This window comes from Rhinolophus sinicus, linkage group LG04, assembly GCF_036562045.2.
Source record: "Rhinolophus sinicus isolate RSC01 linkage group LG04, ASM3656204v1, whole genome shotgun sequence".
NCBI classification, from domain to species: Eukaryota; Metazoa; Chordata; class Mammalia; order Chiroptera; family Rhinolophidae; genus Rhinolophus; species Rhinolophus sinicus.
The window spans coordinates 50,268,820-50,292,516 of record NC_133754.1 but is presented as its reverse complement, the minus strand read 5'-3'; the positions used below and the strand labels follow the sequence as shown (position 1 = coordinate 50,292,516).

General features: G+C 37.0%; 1 protein-coding gene across 2 annotated transcripts; it reads left to right on the top strand.

The window, feature by feature from the left end:
• The first annotated feature begins 958 nt into the window (after positions 1 to 958).
• ARGLU1 (arginine and glutamate rich 1) lies at positions 959 to 23,334 on the top strand. 2 transcript variants are annotated; one of them, XR_012495488.1, is made up of 4 exons: positions 959 to 1,557; positions 8,778 to 10,834; positions 11,264 to 11,347; positions 22,493 to 23,334. XR_012495488.1 is itself a non-coding variant. In XM_019731057.2 (4 exons), the coding sequence occupies exons 1-4, from the start codon at positions 1,211 to 1,213 to the stop codon at positions 22,655 to 22,657; spliced, it is 822 nt and encodes a 273-aa protein (XP_019586616.1). In that variant the 5' UTR covers positions 959 to 1,210; the 3' UTR covers positions 22,658 to 23,334. The 2 variants fall into 2 exon arrangements, 1 of the variants encoding a protein (XP_019586616.1); XM_019731057.2 differs by having other exon boundaries at positions 8,778 to 9,003.
• The last annotated feature ends 363 nt before the right edge of the window (positions 23,335 to 23,697 follow it).

Here is a 23,697-nt window from a genome sequence, read left to right as displayed (position 1 = left end):
CCAGCAACCACCAGAAGTTAAGAGATGCATGGAACAGATTCTCCCTTACAGCCTCCTGAAGAACCAACCTTGCTGACATCTTTTATTTTGGACTTCTGGACTCCAGAGCTGTTAAGTGAATTAAGTTCCTGTTTCCTTATACCACCAGTTTGTGGTGTTCCAGGAAACCATATACCAACTAACTGGAAATAACTATCTTTAACATTAGCTGGGCATCATTCCAGCCTTTTACTGAACTCAGTTTTAAGATTGAGGCACCTAGATTTTCAAGGTTTCCCATCATCTATGAATAGTAATGCCGTCTTTTATTTTGGGTGCTTGACAGCAATAGTTTGTTGTTACCATATAGGGTCACAGCTGTCCTGGCTAAGATTTGGTGGGCTTATCAGTTATGTGCAGGGGCTTTGCAACATACACACTTCTGCTCTGCCACCTGCTAGCTGTGTGACCACGCAACTTCTTTATCCTCTGACCTCAGCGTCCCCATCACTAAAATGAGAATTAAAACACCAGTTAATAAGTGCAATGCACTTAAAACAACGCCTGGCACACGAAGCCCTATGTTAAGCATTGGCTTCCACTTATCAAAGCCTACTTTATCTCTTGTAAGCTTCACAAGCGCCTAATAAAATGTGGTTATCGCCATTGCACAAATGAGGAAGCTAAGCAGAGAGGCAAGTGATCCGGTCAGGGTCACTCTGACATAATTTAAGGCCGCCTGACAAAACCAGCTCCTAGAAAATGAAGCAGTTAGTTCGTGGCGAGGCAAGACTTCGTTCGCACCAAACACGTTATCAGAGAGCAAAAGGCCCTAAAGCAGAAACGAGGGCCTCCAGCTCCCACGCCGCAGGCTGGCGCGGGGACTGGCGGAAGGTGCCGAACACCTTCGGAAGCGCTCGTCTCGCCTTCGGCAACGATCGTCGGGGGCGGGGCTCGCGCGACGGCGCGTTCCGCGCGAGGCATTGTGGGAAGGGCGGCCGGTGCAGCCCCGGCTGCCATCTTAGCAACTCCTGGTGTTGCGGCCTGCTCGTTGGAGGTGGTCTTCGTGGCGGCGGTCTACCTCAGAGAGTGACAGAAAATCAGCTGGCTGACAGTTTTCCTGCCCCCGGCTTCAACAGGACGGCCAGCCTGCGTCTGGAGGTGGAGGCGAGAGCAGCCAGGCGCGTGCGGGGCCCGAGGCCAGCGGTTAGTCACAGCGTCCCCCGGAAGGATGGGCCGGTCTCGGAGCCGGAGCTCGTCCCGCTCCAAACACACCAAGAGCAGCAAACACAACAAGAAGCGGAGCCGGTCCCGGTCGCGGTCCCGGGACAAGGAGCGCGTGCGGAAGCGCTCCAAATCCCGGGAAAGTAAACGGAACCGGCGGCGGGAGTCGCGGTCCCGCTCGCGTTCCACTAACACGGCCGTATCCCGGCGCGAGCGGGACCGGGAGCGCGCCTCGTCCCCGCCCGACCGCATCGACATCTTCGGGCGCACGGTGAGCAAGCGCAGCAGCCTGGACGAGAAGCAGAAGCGAGAGGAGGAGGAGAAGAAAGCGGAGTTCGAGCGGCAGCGAAAAATGTGAGCGCCCGCGGGGGAGGGGCGGGGGCCGGGCGGCAAGCTGGGGGGTGGGGGGAGTGGGGAATGGGGACGCGGGAACCCGCGCGAGAGGCTGCGGCAAGGGCGTGTGGAAAGCCTCCGGCAGGACAGACCCACGAGTTGGTTGGGAAGGATAATCGTGGAGCTTGAGCTGCAAAGGTTTAGAGGGGAGAAAGCGATTTTGGCGCGAGAGGGGAGGAGAGTGCCGGAAGTAGGGGGTGGAGTTCAGAGTGGGTTGGAGAGCTGCGTCGGCGCAGGGGCGAAGAATTAGCCAGTCTGAAGACGTGTCTGGAGAGTATTTGCAGGCCCGCTGGAGAAGAGCAGAAAGGAATTAACCGGTGGGATGCTAATCGCAGCTGGCCAGAGTGTTCGTGTATTGCAGCTTGAATTTGGGACTGGGCTTCTCAGGAATAAGGCACTTTAGGTGCTCCGACAGTATATACCCAAAAATGCATTTTAATGTATTCTTGTTAAAATTATGTCTCGGTCAGTTTTCTCGGGCCTCCTCAGTTTTGTTTTGTTTTTTGAGGCGTAAAAACAAAATGCACAAACCTTAAGTGTACAGTACGATGAGTTTTGACGCCTGAATTCACCTTTCTAACCACCATCCCAAAGCCTACTCATTTTACTTTTAATTAATATTGATTATAGTCTTATGTAGCAAACTTTGGTGCAATCCTGATACTCGTTCCCCCTTCTATACTTAGACACTTGAACATTCGCTTTTATTTTTGTGTTATTTACATGCAGACTTCTACATAACGAAAATCAGAGTCACGGGTTCCTAATTTGACATACTGTTTGGGTAAAATGTATTTCTGAAAAGAGCCACCTCTCAAAAGTAGGTGTAAATAATTCCAAACTAAAGAACTTTTGAATTTAAAATATAGTGTTTGGTTTAAGACCATGTTATTCTACTCTGAATATTCCTTCCCCACAGACCTATTGAAAGATACGGTTAGACAAACGTGTGCACTTCCCCTATTTAACCAGCTATCTTCCTCAGTTCTTCATTGCATGTTTAGAAAGTGCTCATGAGGCTGGAAAAACTTAATTTAGAATTTTCCTGAGATAAATATACGTGTACTGAAATATCTAGGGGTTTACATTTTTTCTGCAGTTAGGTTTGTACTCTGTAGATTTTCCAGCAGAGTTTGTTTCTAAGAGCAAAGTTATGTAGAGGTAGGAGACTGGAGCACTAACTAATAAATATTATAGTGGAAGCAATACCTGGAGAGGTATTTTGCTGCATCCCTTTAAAACATGCACAACACTTTCATCTTTCCTTAGAAGTGTCAATTACGCGCACACACACGAAGTACAAGTAGTTGTTTCACAACAAACCATTATTACATAGAATCCAGTTGTTTTGGTCTGGAATAAGATTAACTTAAAAGATGTTACTCTCAAATAACTACCAACAGATGGACATTTTTTTAAAAATTAAGATATCTCTGAGATAATTTTTCCATGTGAAAACAAAGGAGCCCTCCAAAGAGTGATGATTTGCCATTCACTAGAAAGCTAAGACTTGTAGGAAAAGTGAAAGGAAATGTGGTATGTGGAGAATAATTAGAGCCATTTAGCAAGCTGCGCGTTAAGAGCAGAGAAGAAATCCAGGGATGAAAATGAGAGAATAGAGCAGCTACGTAGTTCCAATTGATAGAAAAAGCAAACTACCATTAGTACTTACAAAGGAAGGAGGGGGCAGAGCTAACAGCCACCTGCACATTGAATTTCTGTGTGCCCTGCAGCAGGCACTACTTAATGTGGGTCTAATGCCTTAGAAATAATGCAAAGGAAACAATGGAAAGACCTAGGTTTTGGAGCCATGAGAATTGGAAGAAGTCATATGTCTACAAATCCCTGTTGGTTAGTTCATTCAACAAATATTTATTGAGCATTTAATGTGCCAAGTACTGTGCTAGGTGCTGTTAATATAAAGGTGATTGAACCCTCTCCAAGATCTTGATCTAGCTTGAAGACAGATAGAGATAGGTAGGTAAGTACTAATTGCAGTGTGATTCAGTGATGGTGATGTGAGTGTAGAAAGGAAGCCTCTTGGATGGGTAAAACACCTGTTCTCTTAAGTGGGTGGCAGATAAAAGAAGAGACTGTCTAGCTTAGGCATAGGAGGATATATATTCGTATGTGGACGAAAGGAGAGTCCCCTCTACCCCTTCCTGAATAAAGTGAGGAGGGGCAGAATGGTAAAAAGGTGAATGTTATTGAAATATGAAGTACTACAAGTGTCAATGTCACAGAGTTATTAGAGATGTAAAATAGAGGCTGGGAATCATGGGAAGATATTGTATGCCGTATTAAGGAGATTGGATTTCATCCTAAAAACAGAAAAGGCTTTAATTTAAGCAGGTAAATGTGGGAGTGTTTTTTGTTTTGTTTTTAAACTTCCCCGCTGTATAAGGATAGAACTCGTTACATTTACATTAAGTCCATACTGGAGTAATGTGGGAGCAGTTGTTAGAATGGAAAAGAGGAACAGATGTACAAACCGTTTAGAACAAATAAAATTGGATGTGAAACAAGGGACAAAAAGCATTAATGTTGGCTGTCATGTTTTTATATTGTGGCTATTACATCTCAACCATCAAATGTTTAAGTAACTACTGTGTGTCAGACACTGGTTAAAATGTCAGAAACCCAGTGGATAGGGGAGAGGGGAAATTCAAAGGGAATTTCCACTGTGAACACTAATTTTTTGGAGTTTACCTAAGGTTGGTATGGGGGACAAGCCTGGGGCAAACCTTGAGAGTAGACAAAATGACACCGGGAGAGTGGGTAGAGAAGAGCAGTTGGTTCCAGGGACTGAAAGAACCTTAGGGAATGTTCCTATTTACAGTTGGATGGAGGAAGACCAGCACATGGTAGAAGCAGAGAAAAGGTACCAGAAGAATGCCTAGTGTCAAGTGTACCTTCAAGAGGTCCAGTGTGAGATCAGAGAGACAGCCAAGTTAGAATCTTCTGTTGGGCCTAATTAAAAAGTCTGTAGTAAGACTGGAAACCAGATTGCTTTGCCATTTACAATTCTGAGGTCTTAAATAAATCACCTACCTGTGAGCTTGATTTATCTGTGAAATGGAGATACCTGTCTTGCTTATTGTGAAGATTAGAAATACATGTAGTGCATTTGAAGTATTTAGACAATGTTTGGCATATAATAGGCCTCAATAACTAATGTTTAATTTATGTACATGCAGCCAGATTGAACCTGATGAATTTAAGAAGTGATCTTACAAGTTATAATCTTAATACAGTAAAAGGCAGACCTTAAAATAAAAAATAAAAAATTTTCTCATTTTGAATAGTTAATTCATATGGTTCAAAATTCAGTTCAAAAGCCTCTCCCTCCTTCCTGTGCCCCATTTAGTGTGGTTCCCTCTCTCCCCTTCCCCTGCACCCTTCTTACCATGTTCATATATATTTCTTTGAGATGCTTTATGCATATTGTATTAACTGTTGAAAAAGTGGGCTGCTTAAAATGACTCACAGCAAATCAGGAAAGTGTTAATGGTGTAGAAATTTATTTTAGCCTGTGATAGCTAGGTTCAAATATGCTTAGTGTTCAACTGCATGACAGATCAAGAGCCTTCTAAATTGAATATCTAAACTGAACCTGGAATCTATATGAGTGATTTTTTTTTTTTTTGAAAGAATGCTTGAGGAGCTTGTTAGAGCAAAAAAGCAGCTTTTATGAGCAAATTTAGTAGACAGCTATGTATTTGGGGGGAGGTTAGGGTTTTGAGCCAGAATATCAGAACATAAAATCTAGTTGGTGATAAGAATTTTATGAATTTCTAAAAATAATTTTGGTATTTAACTCCTTGTGCATGTCTTTGCCTCTCACATTTGTCCTGGAGAACCAATGAAGGGTAGAATAGTGCTTTAAGATCCTTAGTTTTGAGAGTCATCTCTCAGCAACCAAGAGTGAGCCCAGTGAGTAAGTAAACTGCTTCACCTCAGGAACCATCAAAGATATAAATGATGAAATAATGTATAAAGCTGTTGGCAGAGTATTTGGTACCTATTCAGTACTGAGTAACTGATGTTTGCTGATAGTATGAAGCAGTTCCTAGAAGTAAGCTCCTAGGGTTGACTTCATACTCGTATGTTATAAAGACTTAAAATAATATTGCAAGTTGCTCTGTACAAAGTCATACACTCTTTTAACATTGCTATTGTGTTGGGCCCTTGCTGTCTTGTTTTAATAGTTGCCATTTTAAAGTTGATTGTGACTAGTGTTTAAAATACCTGAGAGCCTGGAGAAAATGGAGACCTGATGTTACACCATTTCCATTGAAAAACTTGAAGATTTTGATTCAGCCCTTTCATCAGTGGCACAGAGTTTTGGCAAGTCAATGGATTCAGCAGAAGAGCCTGAGGAAAGGATTAGAGAGATAAAAGAACTTCAAGACAGTGACAACTCCTGTGGTAAAAGTTTTTAAGGCATGGAGAGGCCATGATATTCGATGATACATCTTTTGAAAGATTAGCTAATGACTGACCAAAAGGATTCTTTTTTCTCCCAAAGAAATTTTCAATGCCTCATATGAAAGTTAGCCTAATAGCTGCTTTATCATTAATTATAATAAATTTATCATCAATAAAGATTAACTCATGCTTAATTCAGTTGCACACATGACCATTTGTTTTCTGAATTTAGTGTCTGTGGGAAGGGGAATTAAACAATATTGAACTTTAACTTTTTCAGCACTGGATCTAAAATTTGATTTAAAATTTATTTCTGATTTACTGCAGTACCAGTTTTAACCTACCAGGAATAACAGCAACACCACAAATTACATTCTTGATAATCCTTGTAAGGGAACAGTTCTGCTGTGGTACCCTGACCTTGCCTGTCTCCATGTAGGACACAGCAGCAAGGCTTAATTATAGTCATAGGGGGCTGCCCTGTGGTTCCTTCAGGAAGAGAGAGATAAGCAGCCTTGTGAGAAACTCTGGTAGGCCATTTCTCATCCTCCTTGTTTCAGTTGAGCTTGGGACTTTCCACTTGCCCTCCCCTTCAGACTATAAAAACTGCTGAGCTGTAGTTAGAATTGACTCTTGATCAGCAAAGCAGTCCACTGCCTGTGCTTGCACTGCCTGTCACTTGGCCCCTGTAGTTTGGTGTCCATCAGTGGGAGCAGAGACATGGGGAGCTAACACCACGTTGATCTGGCTTTTGCTGTAAGTCATGAATTTACTAGGCTCCTTTTCTCCTTGTTTGCTTAGCTGTGGAAATGTGGCCCCATTAGCAATAGTGCTATTGCTATTACTTAGGGACTGGTTACAAAAACCCTGAATATGTATAAGGTCTCTTAGATCTTTACCAAATTCCTAATTCGGCTACTTTTCTACAGATAAGCTAACCTAAAGCCTCACCCCATTCTTTTACCTCTTTTTTACTTTATGTGGAAAGTTTTAATTACAACTTTTACATTGTTCTGTTTTAAAGAGTTGAGTTGTACCATTTTTGAAATTTTAAAATATTCTTCTTAGGCTTCTCTACATTTACTAATTTCATAAAAACCAACTAGCAAAAGTATGTTTGGGGGTGTGTATACTTTTAAAACTGCATTATGAAAACTTGCCAACTTGTGCAAAAGTACAGAAAGTATAATCCTAGTATACCTACCCATCACTCAGATTCAGCAGTTGTCAGTCTTGTTTCATTTCTTATTTCTCTCTCTTTCTGGATGAAGAAGATAAACACAATTTTTCTATTTGAAATGTAGCTTAATTTCCATTGAAATCGCTGCCTGATTATGTCCTTTTGATATCCCTGGCTATTCATTTTTAATGTTGGGGTGGGTATCTGTTCTCTTTTATTGAATTGCTAGAAAGCCTATTGAAACTAGCCTAATGCTATATTTTATTGGAAGTTAGAGCATGTTAGGCTTTTGTATCTCTTCTTAAAATGAAAGTCATTAATAGTGTGTAAGAGAGGAGATATTTAAGAAACAAGCAACAGTCTTCAGAATGGGTATTCCAGATATCTAGAATCTAAATGAAATGCTTTTTCAAGTAGCTACTATCTCCTTGACAGAAATGTGTAGAGATTTTAAATGTAGATTTTAAATGATTCATTCTGAAATGAATCAGAATGTTAGATACATAAGTAATAGTTGAAAATGAAAGCACTTGAATGGGAATTGAATTACCCCCCAAAATAGAGTTGAGTTGACGTGGATTGGGTGTTTTAATGGTCACTTAGAAACTATAAAATCTTTATTAAAAAAAGAAACTAGTAAAATTAATTTTAATATATTCCCAATCTTAAAATATTGTCAATTAAAATCAAACAAAAATGAGACCTTTTGTATTTTTCTTCATACTGATCTTCATACTAGACACATGTGAGTTGCTCATATTAAGTATCAGTTGTACAGTGGTATAAAATGTGCAAGGTTTCCACTGTAATGCCTTGAAAATGTCAATATTTTCAGCACAAAATTTTATTTTGAGTAAAGCTAGTTAATATCTAAATGAGGTTAAAATAATTAAAACAGTATTGTGCTTCATTGGATTTTTTAATAGAACTGATGATAAATATATTTTTTCATCTACTCTCATCTCTACAAGAGCTTTTAATTGAGCATTAAATAATGAAAAAGTACAATAAAGTGTATAAAATTCAGAACCCAAATAAGGTGGTCTTATTTTCACTAAAAGCTATACAACTAATGCCTTAGCAGCTTGAGTCTCTGAGTCTGCATTCGGACATTGTTTGGGGGTAAGGAAGGGGAAAATTAATTTAGCTGGTCTAATTGCTTGCTACATCATGGTTGTTCCTGACTTCTCTGTAGTTCAACCCTTAGACTGGATGGATTGGCAAGTGAGCAAATCCATATATTTAACAGCTTGTTTTTTCATTATAAAACTGATAAGAATAGATTTCCTGTTTCAGATTTGCCCTACATTCCTAAATTAAAACTGATGAATTAAGCTGTTTGTATTAGTTTTTGTATTCAGAAAGCAATAGAGAAGAGAAACATGATTTTATATTTATTTGAATTTCTGTATCATTTAATACCTTGGTATCATTTCCTTGAATGTTACATGAAAATGAATTGTAAAATCATAGAAATATATAAGGCTCAGTGTTTTACAAATTTATAACTGGTTTCGATTTTTAGGTTTATTTCTTATATTATCTAAGTCATTTTTTCCACTTTGTTTGCTAGTCGGCAGCAGGAAATAGAAGAAAAACTCATCGAGGAAGAAACAGCACGAAGAGTGGAAGAATTGGTAGCAAAAAGGGTAGAGGAAGAATTGGAGAAAAGGAAGGATGAAATTGAACGAGAAGTTCTCCGAAGGGTGGAAGAAGCCAAGCGCATCATGGAAAAGCAGTTGCTCGAAGAACTCGAGCGACAGAGACAAGCTGAACTTGCAGCACAAAAAGCCAGAGAGGTAACGCTCGGTCGTTTGGAAAGTAGAGACAGTCCATGGCAAAACTTTCAGTGTCGGGTGTGCCTCCTGCTCAGTTCAGAAAGAGATGGAATACAGACTAATTCCTTTCTCATCTAAACTTAACATTGCTGTGAAAGTTAATTTTTTAGCCTATTCAGAAGTCCTGACTGATATTTAAAAGTTATTTTTATAAAACATATTCAAGGACACTTTGATTTAATGGAACTGGCTTACGTATTTGAGAAGTGTTTGAAACTTTTGCCATGGCTGCAGGACTTACATTCTCCTTTGGGAAGGTGGGGGGACACAGGGAGTGGTAAAGGGAAAAGGTTAAAAATCCACCTGTGGTTATGTATTTTCTGTTTATCACTCTTACTACCTAGACTGTGAGAGGCTTTTTGCCTTCAGTCAGAGTGAAAAGAGCAGGGCCTAACATTGAGTGACAAAAGCACCTGCTTTTGATGAATAGGTTTTCTTGCTCTTTTTTTCCTTCTTTTATCCCTCACCCTTTACCCCAAATTCTGCTTCAACACAATGGACTAATTCTAGCATTCTGATCATAAAGCCCTCCATTTTCCTGATGTGTTTTCAAAGAATCTGTTTAGGAAAAATGTCCAGATTATTCATCCACTTTTTTAGTATCTACTAACAACTCCTTTTTTTCTCTAGAGAGTTATGAAGGAACAGGTTGTCCTTGTCTGGAGTCAAGCTAAACACAGATTTGTTTTATCAGCAGCTGGAGCAGAAGTTGAAAATGTCTTTCTGTGAGACAGTAATTTGCTACTGAAGCTTTATGGCTTATTTGCACTGATTACTCCAGGATCCTAAAACTTGTTCAAAGTTGCTGAAACACTCAAGGCAAATGACTTTAAAGCACTGAGTGTCCCTCAATATAGTTTGCATAATGCATATGAACTCCATTGCTGTGTACCACAGGAAATCCTATAGTTGTATTTTGAATTTAAATTACATGACTCATTGTCATTTTTAATCTTGGCATTATTGTGGACAAGTTGACATTAATGTCTGTTTTCCAGTAAGCTTAGCTTTTCAAATGTATTTTCCCTTGTGCTGTCTTTAATTAGATATACATGTCTATGTTTGGTGGATATCAGACTATGTAATTGAATGTATAAAATTTGTATATCAGCGCTTTTAATAATGAAGATATTTTTGGAGTAATGGTGCTGTCTTGTAGCGAGTTATTAATCATAGGAAGATTTTTTTCTCTTCATGTGCTTTTTGTTTCATATTAACAATTTTTTTTTACACGGACACAACCCTCTGACAGTCTTTCCAAATATTAAAATCATTTGACTATGTATGCTGTGATCTGAACACTGCCCAAACCATCAAGCAATCTTCATATAGTTTGCATTATAAAATCTCATTAAATTCTCCAAGAAAAAATAAATTACAGAATTTTATTTCCTGACCATGCACCCCCTGGATTCCTGAATTTCAGTTCAGACTGTAGATGACAAGATAAGCTGCCTTTAGAAATTGTCAACATCTGAATGTTAAGTCCATTTTCCCCATGGAAGAAGCCCTTAGTTCCATGAAGTATGGATTACCATTTGTATTTTTCACTAACAGTAAATGTATTTTTCTTATTAATTGTTTGCCTTAGGAATGATGAATTACATTTTTTGTTCCTTCTTACCATAAACATCTGCATTCCTCAGCTCAGCCTTCCTTGTATGTTGTTTCTTTATAAATGGTTGAGCTGCTGATGCAGGTATTGCCAAGCTAACAGTACAAATCATTTTAAAGAGGAAGCTGGCGCGTATGGCAGCCGAGGAGCACACTCTGCAGGACACTGGACAAGACAGTAAATATTCAACTTTTAATGCTGATTAAAGGAGTATAGGTAAAGAATACGTAGGTATACATAATTGGTGAGACAAATATTCACTTTATTTATATTTTATATTATTTTTTTAATTTGATAAATACTATCCAGTTTTGTAGTTGTCCTTGTTGATTTGTGTGATATTAAAGTATTAGTAATAATTGCCAGGAAACTATCAATTAGGGAGGGTTTAGTCGGTTGCTGTTTGGACTGGGAGGGGTGCTTGATGAAATATAGTGTTAGAAACAAATTTTAGTGGCTGCACAGTTTATCATTTGTCAGACAGAAGGTTGCTGTAAAGCTACCCTGTAAGTCAGATCAAAAAAGTTCAGAGGAAGATTAGTAAATATTTATCAATAAAAATAAACATTTTATTTTTCTAACATCTTAACATGTCCTCCCCTTTAGGAGGAAGAACGTGCAAAACGTGAGGAACTAGAGCGAATACTGGAAGAGAATAACCGAAAAATTGCAGAAGCACAAGCCAAACTGGTATGTATAAAGCATATGTGAATAATATTTTATTTGGTTTTTTTCTTTGAATTTTGTGGAATGATTTCGTGCTCTGTAATTATTTTTAGAGTTCTCTGGGCCATTTTAAGGGATTTGAGGCAGGAGTGAAATAGTTGACTAGATTTTAGCTGCTGTGTTCCCCAATAATCTGTTGGGAGGCAATTCAGAAATTCTAGTTAATCTGAAGAAAATTTCAAAATTTGCAGTGATTTAAAATAGGTTTCCTGAGGGGAAATTGAACAGTCTTTATCCCCAATTGTTTTCTATCCTAACCTCATTAACACTTCTGTGCTGGGAAAAAAAAAAAAGCAAAAACAAAAGCTTGGAAGCATTTAAACCAAAGTATAAGCAGCATTTCACTTTGCATTAGTTGCCTTATTGCCAGTTACTAGATGGAATGAGTAGATAGTGTATATTTGATAGTAAGTGTACCAGATACTTTTTCCTATTCCAAGTTTACAATCTAACAAGAAATACAGAGACTTACTAATTATAGGATGGTATAGAGATGTAAAAGGTGATGTAGAGCCATTTTTAAGTTTTAATAAAGAAGTTAATACAAGAATATTGAAGTGATCTTTTAAAAATAGAAAAAAAACTATGATGAAGGGAAAAGCTAGAATTAAAGGACTGTGGATGTAATTAATCCAAAAAACAAAGGAGGATAGTCAGGCATTATTATATAAGGAAAAATACCTTTTCCCCATGAAGATGGCTTATAGGAATTCTGTAATACTTCAACGTAAGACTAAGTCAGAGATGGAAGGAAATTTACTTAGGATGGGTGGTTAGTACTATTCATTGCCCAGGAATAAAGACATGACCCAGAAGGGACTTGGTTCTAGACATCTAGAAAAGTTCTGTCTATTTAGCAATGTGTTGAGAATACAGCCATAGGAAGACATTTGCTGTTAAGCCATACTGATGACTAGAGGGAAAAAAGCAAATTATGAGCTCCAGTTAAGTCGTTTAGAAAAGTCAAATTCTGCGACTGTTTATAAAGGCACAGAAGAACATCTGAGAGGCTCTAAGTTATTAACAGCGGATCCCGTTGAGACTGGGAGTGAAGGAGGACCATAGATAATGTGTCTATAGTTATATGAATGTAAAAAAGTTTAAACTAGGGGGGTAGTTGGTTCTAGAGTGTGATCTTTTAAGAGATAGTGTATCCCAGAAAGAGCCAATATTGGAAATACCTAAGCAACTTAGAATGACACAGTGAATTCTTAATCACTGTCCTGGTTATTTCAAAGGCCATCATGGAAGGGGAAGGCGTAATCCTGCTTTTTCAATGAAGGCCTTAATATATGCTTAGGTAGAAAAAGCTCTGAGTAAAATGGATAGAGTCATTATAAGATGTATTACTACATGCTCTTTAATAAGTATGTGAGAATGCTTATTTAGTGATTACATGTAAGGAGAAAATCTCAGTATAGGTAAGAGGAAGTAAGATAGAAAGTGTGAATCTTAATTTGAGTTTTGCATGTTGAGCTTTGAAAGGTAAATACAGTCTGGTGTGTAAGGCATGGATATTTCCAGAAGAGAGGAATGCTATAATTGGTATTTAAAACATTGACGCAAAATTACCAAGCAGGTAAGATAGCATTTCTGTTAACACGTTGCGTATGGATCACGAGAATCTTCGTTTTTTTCTGAGCCATGCGTTAAGGACGGATAACGAGAAGTCTCGTTTTTAACTGTTGACTCTTTTTACTTTGCATATTTTATTGAATTATTTGTAGAATAATTATTTATAGAATAATTTATTTGTAGAATCTATTATTTATAGAAAAATAATAAATGACATAGAAGCATTTACGCTTTAAAGAGAAGAGTGCATTTTAAAGTAATTTCTTTTAAAAACCTGCCGGAACAGAGGGGTATGAGGGATTTAAACCCCACCGTATGCAACGTGTTAAGACATAACAAGAGATTGGATAGTATAGTGAGTTCAGTTGGGTAGGCTGGAATGCCGTATAGTGACTTCTAAAACTTAGTATGCCCTGCCGAGATCTTGATCCCTTCTGACCCTAGGGTGGGTGTATCTAAGTGCCAAGGGACAGCTTGGCCTCTTTATATTCCTCTGGTAGTCTCTTTTGAACCATAAAAATACAATTTTCTGTTATAGAGCAGTGCTTCTCAAGTGGTGATAATTGGCCGGGTTTTGTTCTGTACTGTAATTACAGTTTGTCTCAGACTTCTACTTTTGCAAAATTAAGATGAATTATTAGAAAAATGAGGCCAAAATCTTTATAAAAGCTTCTAAAACATTTACATACCTTGTTGTGGATCTGTTCGTTTGCACTGTCACTGGTCCATGAGCTGTACTTAGATTAGCACTGTTCTAGAACATTTGAGATTGACCTAATGGACTGCAGTGACACTATTCTGATTTCCTGTTATTGATAAAACTTAGGTGAAAAGATAATCTTAAGGAAAAAGAAGTTTGCATTTGAAAAATTTTGGTGAGAATTTGGGCATAATTAACTAATTTGCTTCTTGTGTTTAGTAAAGTTAGAAGCATAAGAAACTATTGTTGATGTTGGAGAAAATTTTTTGATAGTAATATGCTTATAGGGAAAGTAGAATATCCTCTGTGCAAGAGACAAAAAAATGTTATTGTATAAAGATGCAAGGCACATACTGAGGTTTTTTTCATTTTTGTTGTCCTTTTCTCTTCCTCTCAATTTTTTGAGCATAGCTCGTTAATCTTTATACATGTTTATTAAGAAATATTACATAAAATATATTGAAAGCCGCATTAAAATAAGAAAGGAAGGGGAATATAATAGTGTTGTAGATAGCACGGGACTTGGTATGTTAGTAGTGGTAGTTTATCTTATTGAACCAACAGTTCTATTTAATGCTTCATGACATAATAAATATGCTAGAAATGCTCATTGTTCTACATATAAAGCAAGAAGAATTGGGATGCTTTCTCATGAGGAAAGAAGACAGATTGGCCAAGCTTAACTATTCGCATAATCTATATTGAGAAACTAAGAGGTTTGAAAAACAATTTGGAGATAAAAATAGATCGGACATTAAATTCTCTTAAAGAATTCAATGTGTTGATTGTGGAGACAAGGACAGCTCCAAGAAATATTTGGTCAGTGGTATGGGTGTGAGATAATTGACATAAGTGCCCTGGGAGCCTTTGTGGAAGAGATGCACCTAAGCTGGGTCTTGATGGGTAGTTAGAAATTGAATTTAGGTTGCGGACATGAGTTGTGAGAAAGAAGCAGGTCAAAGGCCTTTCAGGAAATTGAATTAGAGTAAAGGCAAGAGTGTGTGGGATCTCTCAGGCTAGTGGGAAAAGGTAGTCGCACTTATAGTAAACCAACTTTATGTGTTTAAGAAGTTTGTGTGGTAGTAATGGGAGGTGAGGTTTTGAAAGCAGATTGAAGACGGAATAAAGTACCCTGAGGGAGATTTCTTAAACATTCTAACCATGAAAGAATAATACAGCAGTCAGTATCTTACAAAAAAATGAAGACCAACTCCCTAATAGGGAAAAAAAGAGTGAGAGCTGTAAAAGAGGAAATACACACAAGTAGAATGACAAGTAGCTATAATAATTTCCTGAAAATATATCCCAACCTCAATAGGAAAACAAATGCCCCCCTTTCTTTTTCTCTAATACTAAATACCAAATGAGAAAAGACTTTTTTCATTAGCACCAAGTGTTGGCAAGGATGTGGTATAGAGTCCTTTTATATAGCGATCCTGGGAGTTTAAATGGATATGACCATTTTAGAAAATAACAGTAAATCAGTAAATGTAAGGAACCTTAAGGTAATTCTACTTCTAAGAATATATCTCATGGACACTTAATCAGATACAAATAAATTTACACACAAAAATATTCTCCCCATATTTAGAATTACGAAAATTTCCTAGGTTTTTAGATAAATTATAACACATACATTGGGTTTTTCTGTAATCATGAAGTATTTGCTAATACAGGGAGGAAATAGCTGAAATACAGTATTATCCTGCTAATTTGAAAAATATATTTGTACATTTTATAGATGGGAAAATATGCCAAAGTGCTAAGAACAGTTATTTCTAATTGGTAGACATATATGTAACTTTATACTTTTCTTCAGTTTCTACATTTTCTATAGGTAATGTATATCATTTTTATGATCACATAAAAATATTAATGAAGAAAGTAAATTTAAACCACACTTTGTCTAACTTATAAGTAGATCCTTGTGGCTGAAGTTCAAAGATTAATCCCAGTAATAGCTAATAAGGAATTCATTAGCCTAGCTACATGTTCTCTCTCATATGAGAATCATGCTAAGTGCTCTAGACTATTGTTTATCAAGGTATTTGATGTTATCTGTCCATAAGGAGGCAAAAAATTGGCAATAGGCATACTTGATTTATAAAGTCAAATCAGAATTCATCTAAATGTGGCTTGACTTGGCTTTTTTGGCAGCTTGGTTGCTAGTTCTTGGATTAGTACTGGCAATGCACAAGTATCTTCAAATATTTAAAAGGCTATTTTTAGTACAATGGAGAATTTTTATTTTTCTTAAATGTTAAAAAATAGTACTTAAATTTTTAAGTACTAATCCCCAGACCTGTGAATGTTACCTTATGTGGCCCCCAAAAAGTGTCTTTACAGAAGTGATTAAGTTAGGGATCTTGAGATGAGGCATTTATCCTGGATTATTACACGTATCCTTGTACCTTGTTTCCCCGAAAATAAGACCTAGCCGGACAATCAGCTCTAATGCGTCTTTTGGAGAAAAAATTAATATAAGACCTGGTCTTATAGTAAACTTAAGACCAGGTATTTCTAACGTAATATAAGACTGGGTCTTGTATTTTTGCTCCAAAAGACACATTAGCGCTGATTGTCTGGCTAGGTCTTATTTTCGGGGAAACACAGTAAGAGGGTGGCAGAAGGAAATTTACCATACAACATACAGGGAGATGCCAAAGACAGAACAGAGAGATTTGAAGATTCTGGCCTTGAAGATTGGAGTGATGTGGTCCGAAGCCAAAGAACCCTGGCAGCCACCAGGAGCTGGAACAGACTCTCCCCATGAGCCTCCAGAGGGAACAGGCCCCTGCTGACACCTTGATTTTGGTTCAGTGATACTGATTTCACACTTATGTCCTCCAGAATAATTTTATGTTGTCTTTGAGCTACATAGTTTGTGATAATTTGTTAATACTTAAAAATGTATAAGTGGTTTTGGAATTGGACAGTGGATAGAAGCTGGAGGAATTTTGATGCACATGATAGAAAATGCCTAGATTACTTTAAAAAGCCTGCTGGTAGAAGAAATATGGATGTCAGAGGGCTTCTGGTTAGGATTCAGAAGCAGATGAGGAACATGATATCGGAAACTGGAGGGCAGGGAGGAGGTCCTTGTTATATAGTGGTAGAAAACCCGTCTGAATTGTGTTCTACAGTTATATGGGAGGCAGAACTTTTAAGTGATGAACTTGAATATTTAGCTGAAGATGTTTCTAAGTGTTGAAGGTGAAGTCTGGTTTGTTCTTGTTTATAGTAAAATTTGATAAGAGATAAGTTGAGGAAAAAACTGATAAGTAAAAAGGAATGAGCGCTTGACGTTTGGGGAAATTTTCAGCCTATCTAGATTATAAAAGATGCTAAATTAGGAGGTTCACTGTTCGAAAAATTTTCTTTGAAAAGAAGGCCAAGGGTATGGCTGGACAACCTTTTGCTAATGCTGAAGAGATTATGCACATGATTCAGGTTTCCTCAACCACTTGAGCAAAATCAGGATTAGATGAGATTATCCAAGAATGTCTAAAGGAGCCTCTGGTATAATGGCCTGACATACATGGGAGACCCAGTGTTTTTGAGGATGTTATATCAGAAGAAACACTGCCAACTTGGACTGAAAGGAACAGAGAGAGGACATAATGATGAAAGGCTGTCAAGTCTCCCAACAGATACCGCTCACATAGGGAAAAGTGATACGAAGGACAGAACATGTCCTTGAAGATTTGAGTGATATTTCTGCAAGCCAAGAAACCCTGGCCACCATCAGAAGCTGGAAGAGGCAAGGAACAGATTCCAAGAGCCTTCGAAAAGAATGTGGCTTACTCAGAACCTTTATTTTGTTTCAGTTGTACTCATTTTGGACTTCTTGCCTCCAGAATAAATTTTTATCTGGTTTGTGTTAGTTTGTTTCACCAGTTACAGGAAACTAACATACTTGTAAAGAGAATGGGACATTTATAGTAGAGTGAAGATACATAAATTGGAACAGCACAGTACTTAAAATAGCTAATAGTGATAGATTTATACATTTTAAGAGACAGAAAAATATGGCATGGCACCAAATGTAAATGCCAATTAAGTATTTTAATTTGAAATGAAATGGTGAAAGAGTTAAGTGAGGATTTTCAATCAATGAGAGACTTATTCCCAGTTGATAAGATAAAAAGTTGATTTAAGATTAATGCGTTCTGAGTGACTATTAAAAAAAAAACTTTCTGGATGTTAATGTATTGACATTGTGTAGGTGGCTTGAAGGACAGAGACTGGAAACAAGAAAGCCACTGAGGCCAATCAAAGGATAGGGGCTCGAATTGGTAAGGTGGCAGTAGAAACTATAAAGGGAGACTAGGTAAACTAGGTGAGTGGTAAGGGTATACAGAGGGAGGAAGAAGACAAAAAAGGAAGGGAAGGAAAGTGTTGTCTGAACCAGAGAAGACCTGACGTAATCAAGCTAACCAGCCAGGGATCACCAGGCATTTAAGGAGAACTTAATGAAAGGGAATGAATGACCAAGACAAAAGAACTGACCTGAAAGAACAGAATGAAGTTAGGGTACAGAAGATTAAAAGAACCACATCTAGTGAGTACAGGTTTTTGTGAAATTTTAGGACATGAATGATAAAATCCTGAAGTTATTAGATATCTTTTTTGTCTGTTACAGGGCAGTCTCTCCAAGAGTTCTGTACGACAGTGCTTTTGTACCCAATATTCCATACCATGCCCAACTATGTTAGTTTGGTTCTTTATGAAGCAATTGTCTCCACTTTAGATAACATGAAATCTCAGATGTTATCTAACATTGCATTTTCAAAAATATATTTAAGGTTCTATACGTAACAAAAGGGGAATTAAATTGAGAAGAAAGGGGGCTAGGAGGGGTGGGTTAGGTGGTGGTATGAATTCTCTAGATGGTAGCTAATGGTATCCCATAATGATAGTATATACCCTAAGGATGTAACTGTTAGAATAAGTAAATTGCCATGGGCCCCTGGGAGAGGTTATTCTTTTACCTTGTACATGAATAACTTTAGAAAATTTCACTTATACATAGTTTACTAAGGACTGATGGATATTCTCCAGCAAATGGGGTCATCAGAAAGGAAATAGCGTGTCAGACATTTACTGCAGAGGGAGGTCAGGTTTTAGAAGAATACCTAACAAGTAGGGTGTGGGGTCATACCACACATAAATGGGCAAGAAACCAATTTTTCATCACGAGAGCCACTATATTAAAATGAGAAATGGTTTTGGTTTTTGCTCGACTAGTCTTTTTTTTTTTTTTTTTTTTTTTGCTGAGGTATAATTAAATAACATTTATGCTTAATTTAAAACTATAAAAAAAGTATATTTATAGTTTTAAACTTAATTTAAAACTATAATAGAACAAAATACTTATATGTAAAGACAGGATATTCACCTGTTCAATTCTTTTTTAAAAGTTACTCCATCATTAAGTACTTCCAATACACAATATGCTTAACACTGGGGATACCGCTGTTACCTATAGTCCTAGAGAAGTTATAGCTCCCCCTCTAGACAGCCATACTTTTATCTCCTATATTTGTAGACCTAAATGAAACTGAAACTCTTCTTTTTCCTTTTCAATGTAAAGGTAACTTTGGTGCCATTGAATAAAAGTTTTGTCTGGGAAGAAAGTTATTTTAACAGTCTTGTTTTTAATTTTTTGATTTGGTAATGTGATCTCATGATTCAAATTTTTTTAGAAAAACAGTGAAGTCCCTCTACTTTTCCCCCATCCATCCACTTCCCATTCCCATCACCAAAAGGTATATTCAGTTATGTTTTTTATTTTCCAGAGTGTAAAATACATATTTAGGCAGATTTTTTTCTCCCCCTTTTTTCCGCAAAAGTAGCATATGATACGTAGTATTTCATACTTTGCTTTTCTCACTTAACAGTATAACTTGGAGGTTTTTCCATTTCCATATATAGGGGATCCTTTTTTTTAAACAGCTAATAGTATTTTGTTTTATAGATCTATAATTTAATAGTCTCATTTGTGAATATTTGGGTTTTTCAGTCTTACCAACTATATTTGCAATAAATAACCTTGTTCGGTTTTGCATGTGTACAAGTTCATTTATAGAATAAGAGAGAAATCTTTCTAGAGAAAATAAATTGCTAGGTAATAGTATTATGAAAATGTAATTTTAGTAGATACTGTCAAAATACTCTTCGTAAAATAGTATTTGGTACTATACTATTGGATTTCCATTGATATGATAAGGGAAAAAATGTCTATAATTTTAGTTAGATTTCTCTTATGGGTTGAGGTGATGTTCAAATCATTCGCTCCCCTAGAATTCTAATCTGCCTTCCTAGGGGCTGAATTAGAACCTTAGGGAAAAGTGAGCCTGGGTGTTTATGTTAGTAAGCATTTCCCAAGCACATGCACATACACTAAGAGTTTTTATTATACCTTAATTCGGTTGTACATGCCAAGCTCTTAACCCTGAATGTGTGATGATTTATTAAAACGGGGGATAAAGTAATTGACATTGATTTCACTAAAGATGATCAAAAGCAGATAATTCTTCCTCGTGTAATTATCAGTGAAAGTCAGCAAGAGAGTGGTGATTTGAAATGGATTTTGATTTACAGGTAGGATTTTACTAAGAGAAAAATGGCCTGAACACGAGAGAGGGGAGGCAAGATAAGATAATTTAAGAGTATTTTAGTAGAAAAAAAGTTGGAGAGAGATAATAGAAAATCCTAAATAGTATGCTAATTTAAGAAGTTAAGCCATATTCTGTGCACAATGAAAATCATTGAAGGTTTGAGGGCATGAGAGAATAATCAATGCTCTAGAAAGGTGAGACTTGCAGCATTGTGTGTAGGATGTATCAAAGGGCGAGACTGGAAACTGGGAAATCATTTAAGGTTTGTAAGAGATGTGGGGCCCTGAACTGGTATGGTGGCGATGGAAATGGAAAAGGAGCTCTAGATGAGAGAATATAAAGGGAGATTAACACACTTGATGACTATTTGGTTGTGTCAGGGCAGAGGGAGGAGACAAAGTAAAGCTATAGGATATGGATGGCAGTAGGGAAGGTAGAAAGGATTGATGTATTTTAGGATTAGGTTAGAGGAATTTATGTCTTGAATGTGTTGAATTTTGAAAGTACTCAGAAGTCTCCCAGGTAGTGTCCGGTAGCCAGCTGGAAATGTAACTTAAGAAAAAAATCTAAAAGATAGAAGACATATTTCTGAAGATAGAGGATAAAATCCAGCTCTGTGTTGGATTTTCCACTTTATGAGTATACAAAGGCTTAGAAATATATGAAATCTACTTTTCCATCTTGGTCCCACTATTTTTAATTTTCACCTCTGACCTTGCTTGATTACTGGATTTGTGCCACCCTCCACTCCTCACCCCCCTGCACTATGTATCTTCTACCCTTTAGTCTGGCACCACCAACACCACCCGTGTATTAAAGTGAAAAATAAAACAAACCTCTTTGTGTTAATTACGTATTTAAAAATTGGGGATTTTCCTACCCCCAAGAGAAAATTTAAATGTCCTGTGTTACAAAGCAGAGTCCATCCCTTTCCTAGCTCCATCCCTTTCTTATAAAGCCTGTAATTCAGTCACATTTTCTGTGCCTGAACCTTTCAGTGCAGACAAACAGGAGACTCAGGTTCAAGTGAACAGAAGAATGAAGAGGTCACTAAACTCACTGTTAGTTTTGACTATCTAAAAAATAATTTCAGTAAAATAATGGAGATGGAAGTAATGACTCCTTTAAATTTGAGTTTGAGTGAGACTAGGAAGCCATTCAAAGGATGCAGTGAATGTTTTAAGATCAAGGACAAATAAGAAAAAAGGGACAACTCAGTGGTAACATTAAAAATTCAAGCGTTAGAGCAGATTTTCTCAACCTTGGCACTATTAACATTTGGGGTTAGATAATTCTTTGTTGTGGGGGGCTGTCCTATGCATTGTAGGGTATCTAGCAGCATGCCTGTCCTGTATCCCCTAGATGCCAGGAGCCACTTTCCCAGTTGTGACAACCGAATCTCCACAATTTGCCTAATGTCCCCTGGAAAAGAGGAGTAAACTTGCACTGGGTTGTGAATTAAAGAGGTGGGCATGGTAACATTGGTAGGCAAGAAAGAGACTTGATAAAGGAGTTCATTCATGAGAATGGCCTGCATTTTCTTGGTAAAGAGGAGAAATCTGTAGAGACTATTGGAAGGAGTTGGTTGCTTGAGACTAAAGAAGATGAATGCACTGCACTGCAGGAGTTATGCTAGGGTTCCTTTGAAATTAGATAGCATTTTAAGGTCTGCCAAGTCGAAAAGGGTTTCCTAATATTTTTCTCTGGGGAGAGGAGAAGGGGGTCTTTAGTATTAATTGGCTGTACATTAACATAATGTCCCAATGGGGATTTTTCCTATAATTTTTGTATTCCTTTCTAATTATAAATCTAGTTATAGTAATTGGTAGATAACATACTGTTGAATAAATCCATGCTTTGGTTTGTAATTGACAGTTTGTTAATCTGATGTACTGAAAGTGTAGATGAAATTAGGTAACAGGACAAAATCTAGACTGATTTCAAGACATGATTTGTAGAAATTTCTTTCCATTTTCAAAGTTTCTTCATATATTTTTCATAACACCATCAGAAAATACAGAAATAATTAATAAGGAGTTCTTTTCTAACTTCTCAATATTTTATCTCTCACTTTTTATATGACCTTAAGCAAGTTTTATTAAACATACTATTGTATATTTCTATTATTGTTAGTTCTCACCTGATTTCCCAAATACCTACTAAGAGAAGACATGAAATTCATGGAAATTTCTAATTTTCACTTTTAACTTCCAGGCTGAAGAACAGTTGAGAATTGTTGAAGAACAAAGAAAGATTCATGAGGAAAGGATGAAACTAGAACAAGAGCGACAACGTCAACAAAAAGAAGAACAAAAAATGATCCTGGGCAAGGGGAAGTCCAGGCCCAAACTGTCCTTCTCATTAAAAACCCAGGATTAAATTGCAAACTCTGAACTTTTTACAAAGAAAAATGGGAAAACTTTGTATTGTAGCTTCATGTTGAAGTGGTTTTTTTTTTGTTTTTTGTTTTTTTTGTTTTTGTTTTTTTTTTAATTTGGAAAATCTGGAAAGTTAGCTTGTTCTAATAGGGGCTATGCTCTGTAATTCCTTTTTTCCCCCCTTAACTTCCATTAAGTCAAATCCTTATCAGACCATTGTCGTCTTCTAAAAAGCGATATATTTTTCACCTGTTTGGATTCTATATCAGTGGTCTGAAGAACAGATCACTTTATAAACTATAGATGGTCTGATAAGGCTTTTACTGACCCGTGGACTTCAGAGTTATACTCTGTTTACTACATCATAATGCTGGTTTTGCTGACTTTTTGTTTTTTTATATATTTATAAAAAAATAAAAAGTTAGTAATTGCATTGGAAGCTCCCAGGGTGTTGCTGGACCTATGTGGTGTATTGTTAAGCCAGTGTCCTCATGATACTGTTGCTCTTGGTGTTCCTGATACAGGTAAGGAAACAGTTGGTCAGCTCTAATACAAAATATACATACAGTTCAGTATTGTCTTTGTTCAATTTGTTTTTATTTCATTGACAAAATCAAACCAGCATTCCCCATTGTGTAAATAAATGATTTTGCTGAATAAAGTAAAGTCTTAAATTCATATGTTGAAGCAATTTTTTTTAAAGTTCTGTTAAGTCTTAAAGAGGGTGGTTTACTTTTTGATGGTCAGCAATTTAGAAATCCTAGAACTATGCTATATTTCCTCTCATTTATACTTTTAACGTAGGATTTATATGTGCATTAAATATACCTGTGAATTAGTATTTAGTGGCTATTTTTACAAATATGCTGATACAGCAATTATGACATCAATATTACCTTTAAGAAAAACTAATCACCCAGAAAAAGATTTAAATTCTCAATCCTGTGCCTCTGTTTTAGGATGTAAGTATTACCACCACAAATTATGCTTAAAGACTATAGAAAATGCTTTTAAAAATTTATAGAATTCTAGATTATTTTC

Coding starts and splice junctions, on each gene's coding strand:
- ARGLU1 (XM_019731057.2), top strand. CDS start 1,211: ATGGGCCGGTCTCGGAGCCGGAGCTCGTCCCGCTCCAAACACACCAAG. Junction 1,558..8,777: donor TTCGAGCGGCAGCGAAAAAT/GTGAGCGCCCGC, acceptor TTTGTTTGCTAG/TCGGCAGCAGGAAATAGAAG. Junction 9,004..11,263: donor CAGCACAAAAAGCCAGAGAG/GTAACGCTCGGT, acceptor CCTCCCCTTTAG/GAGGAAGAACGTGCAAAACG.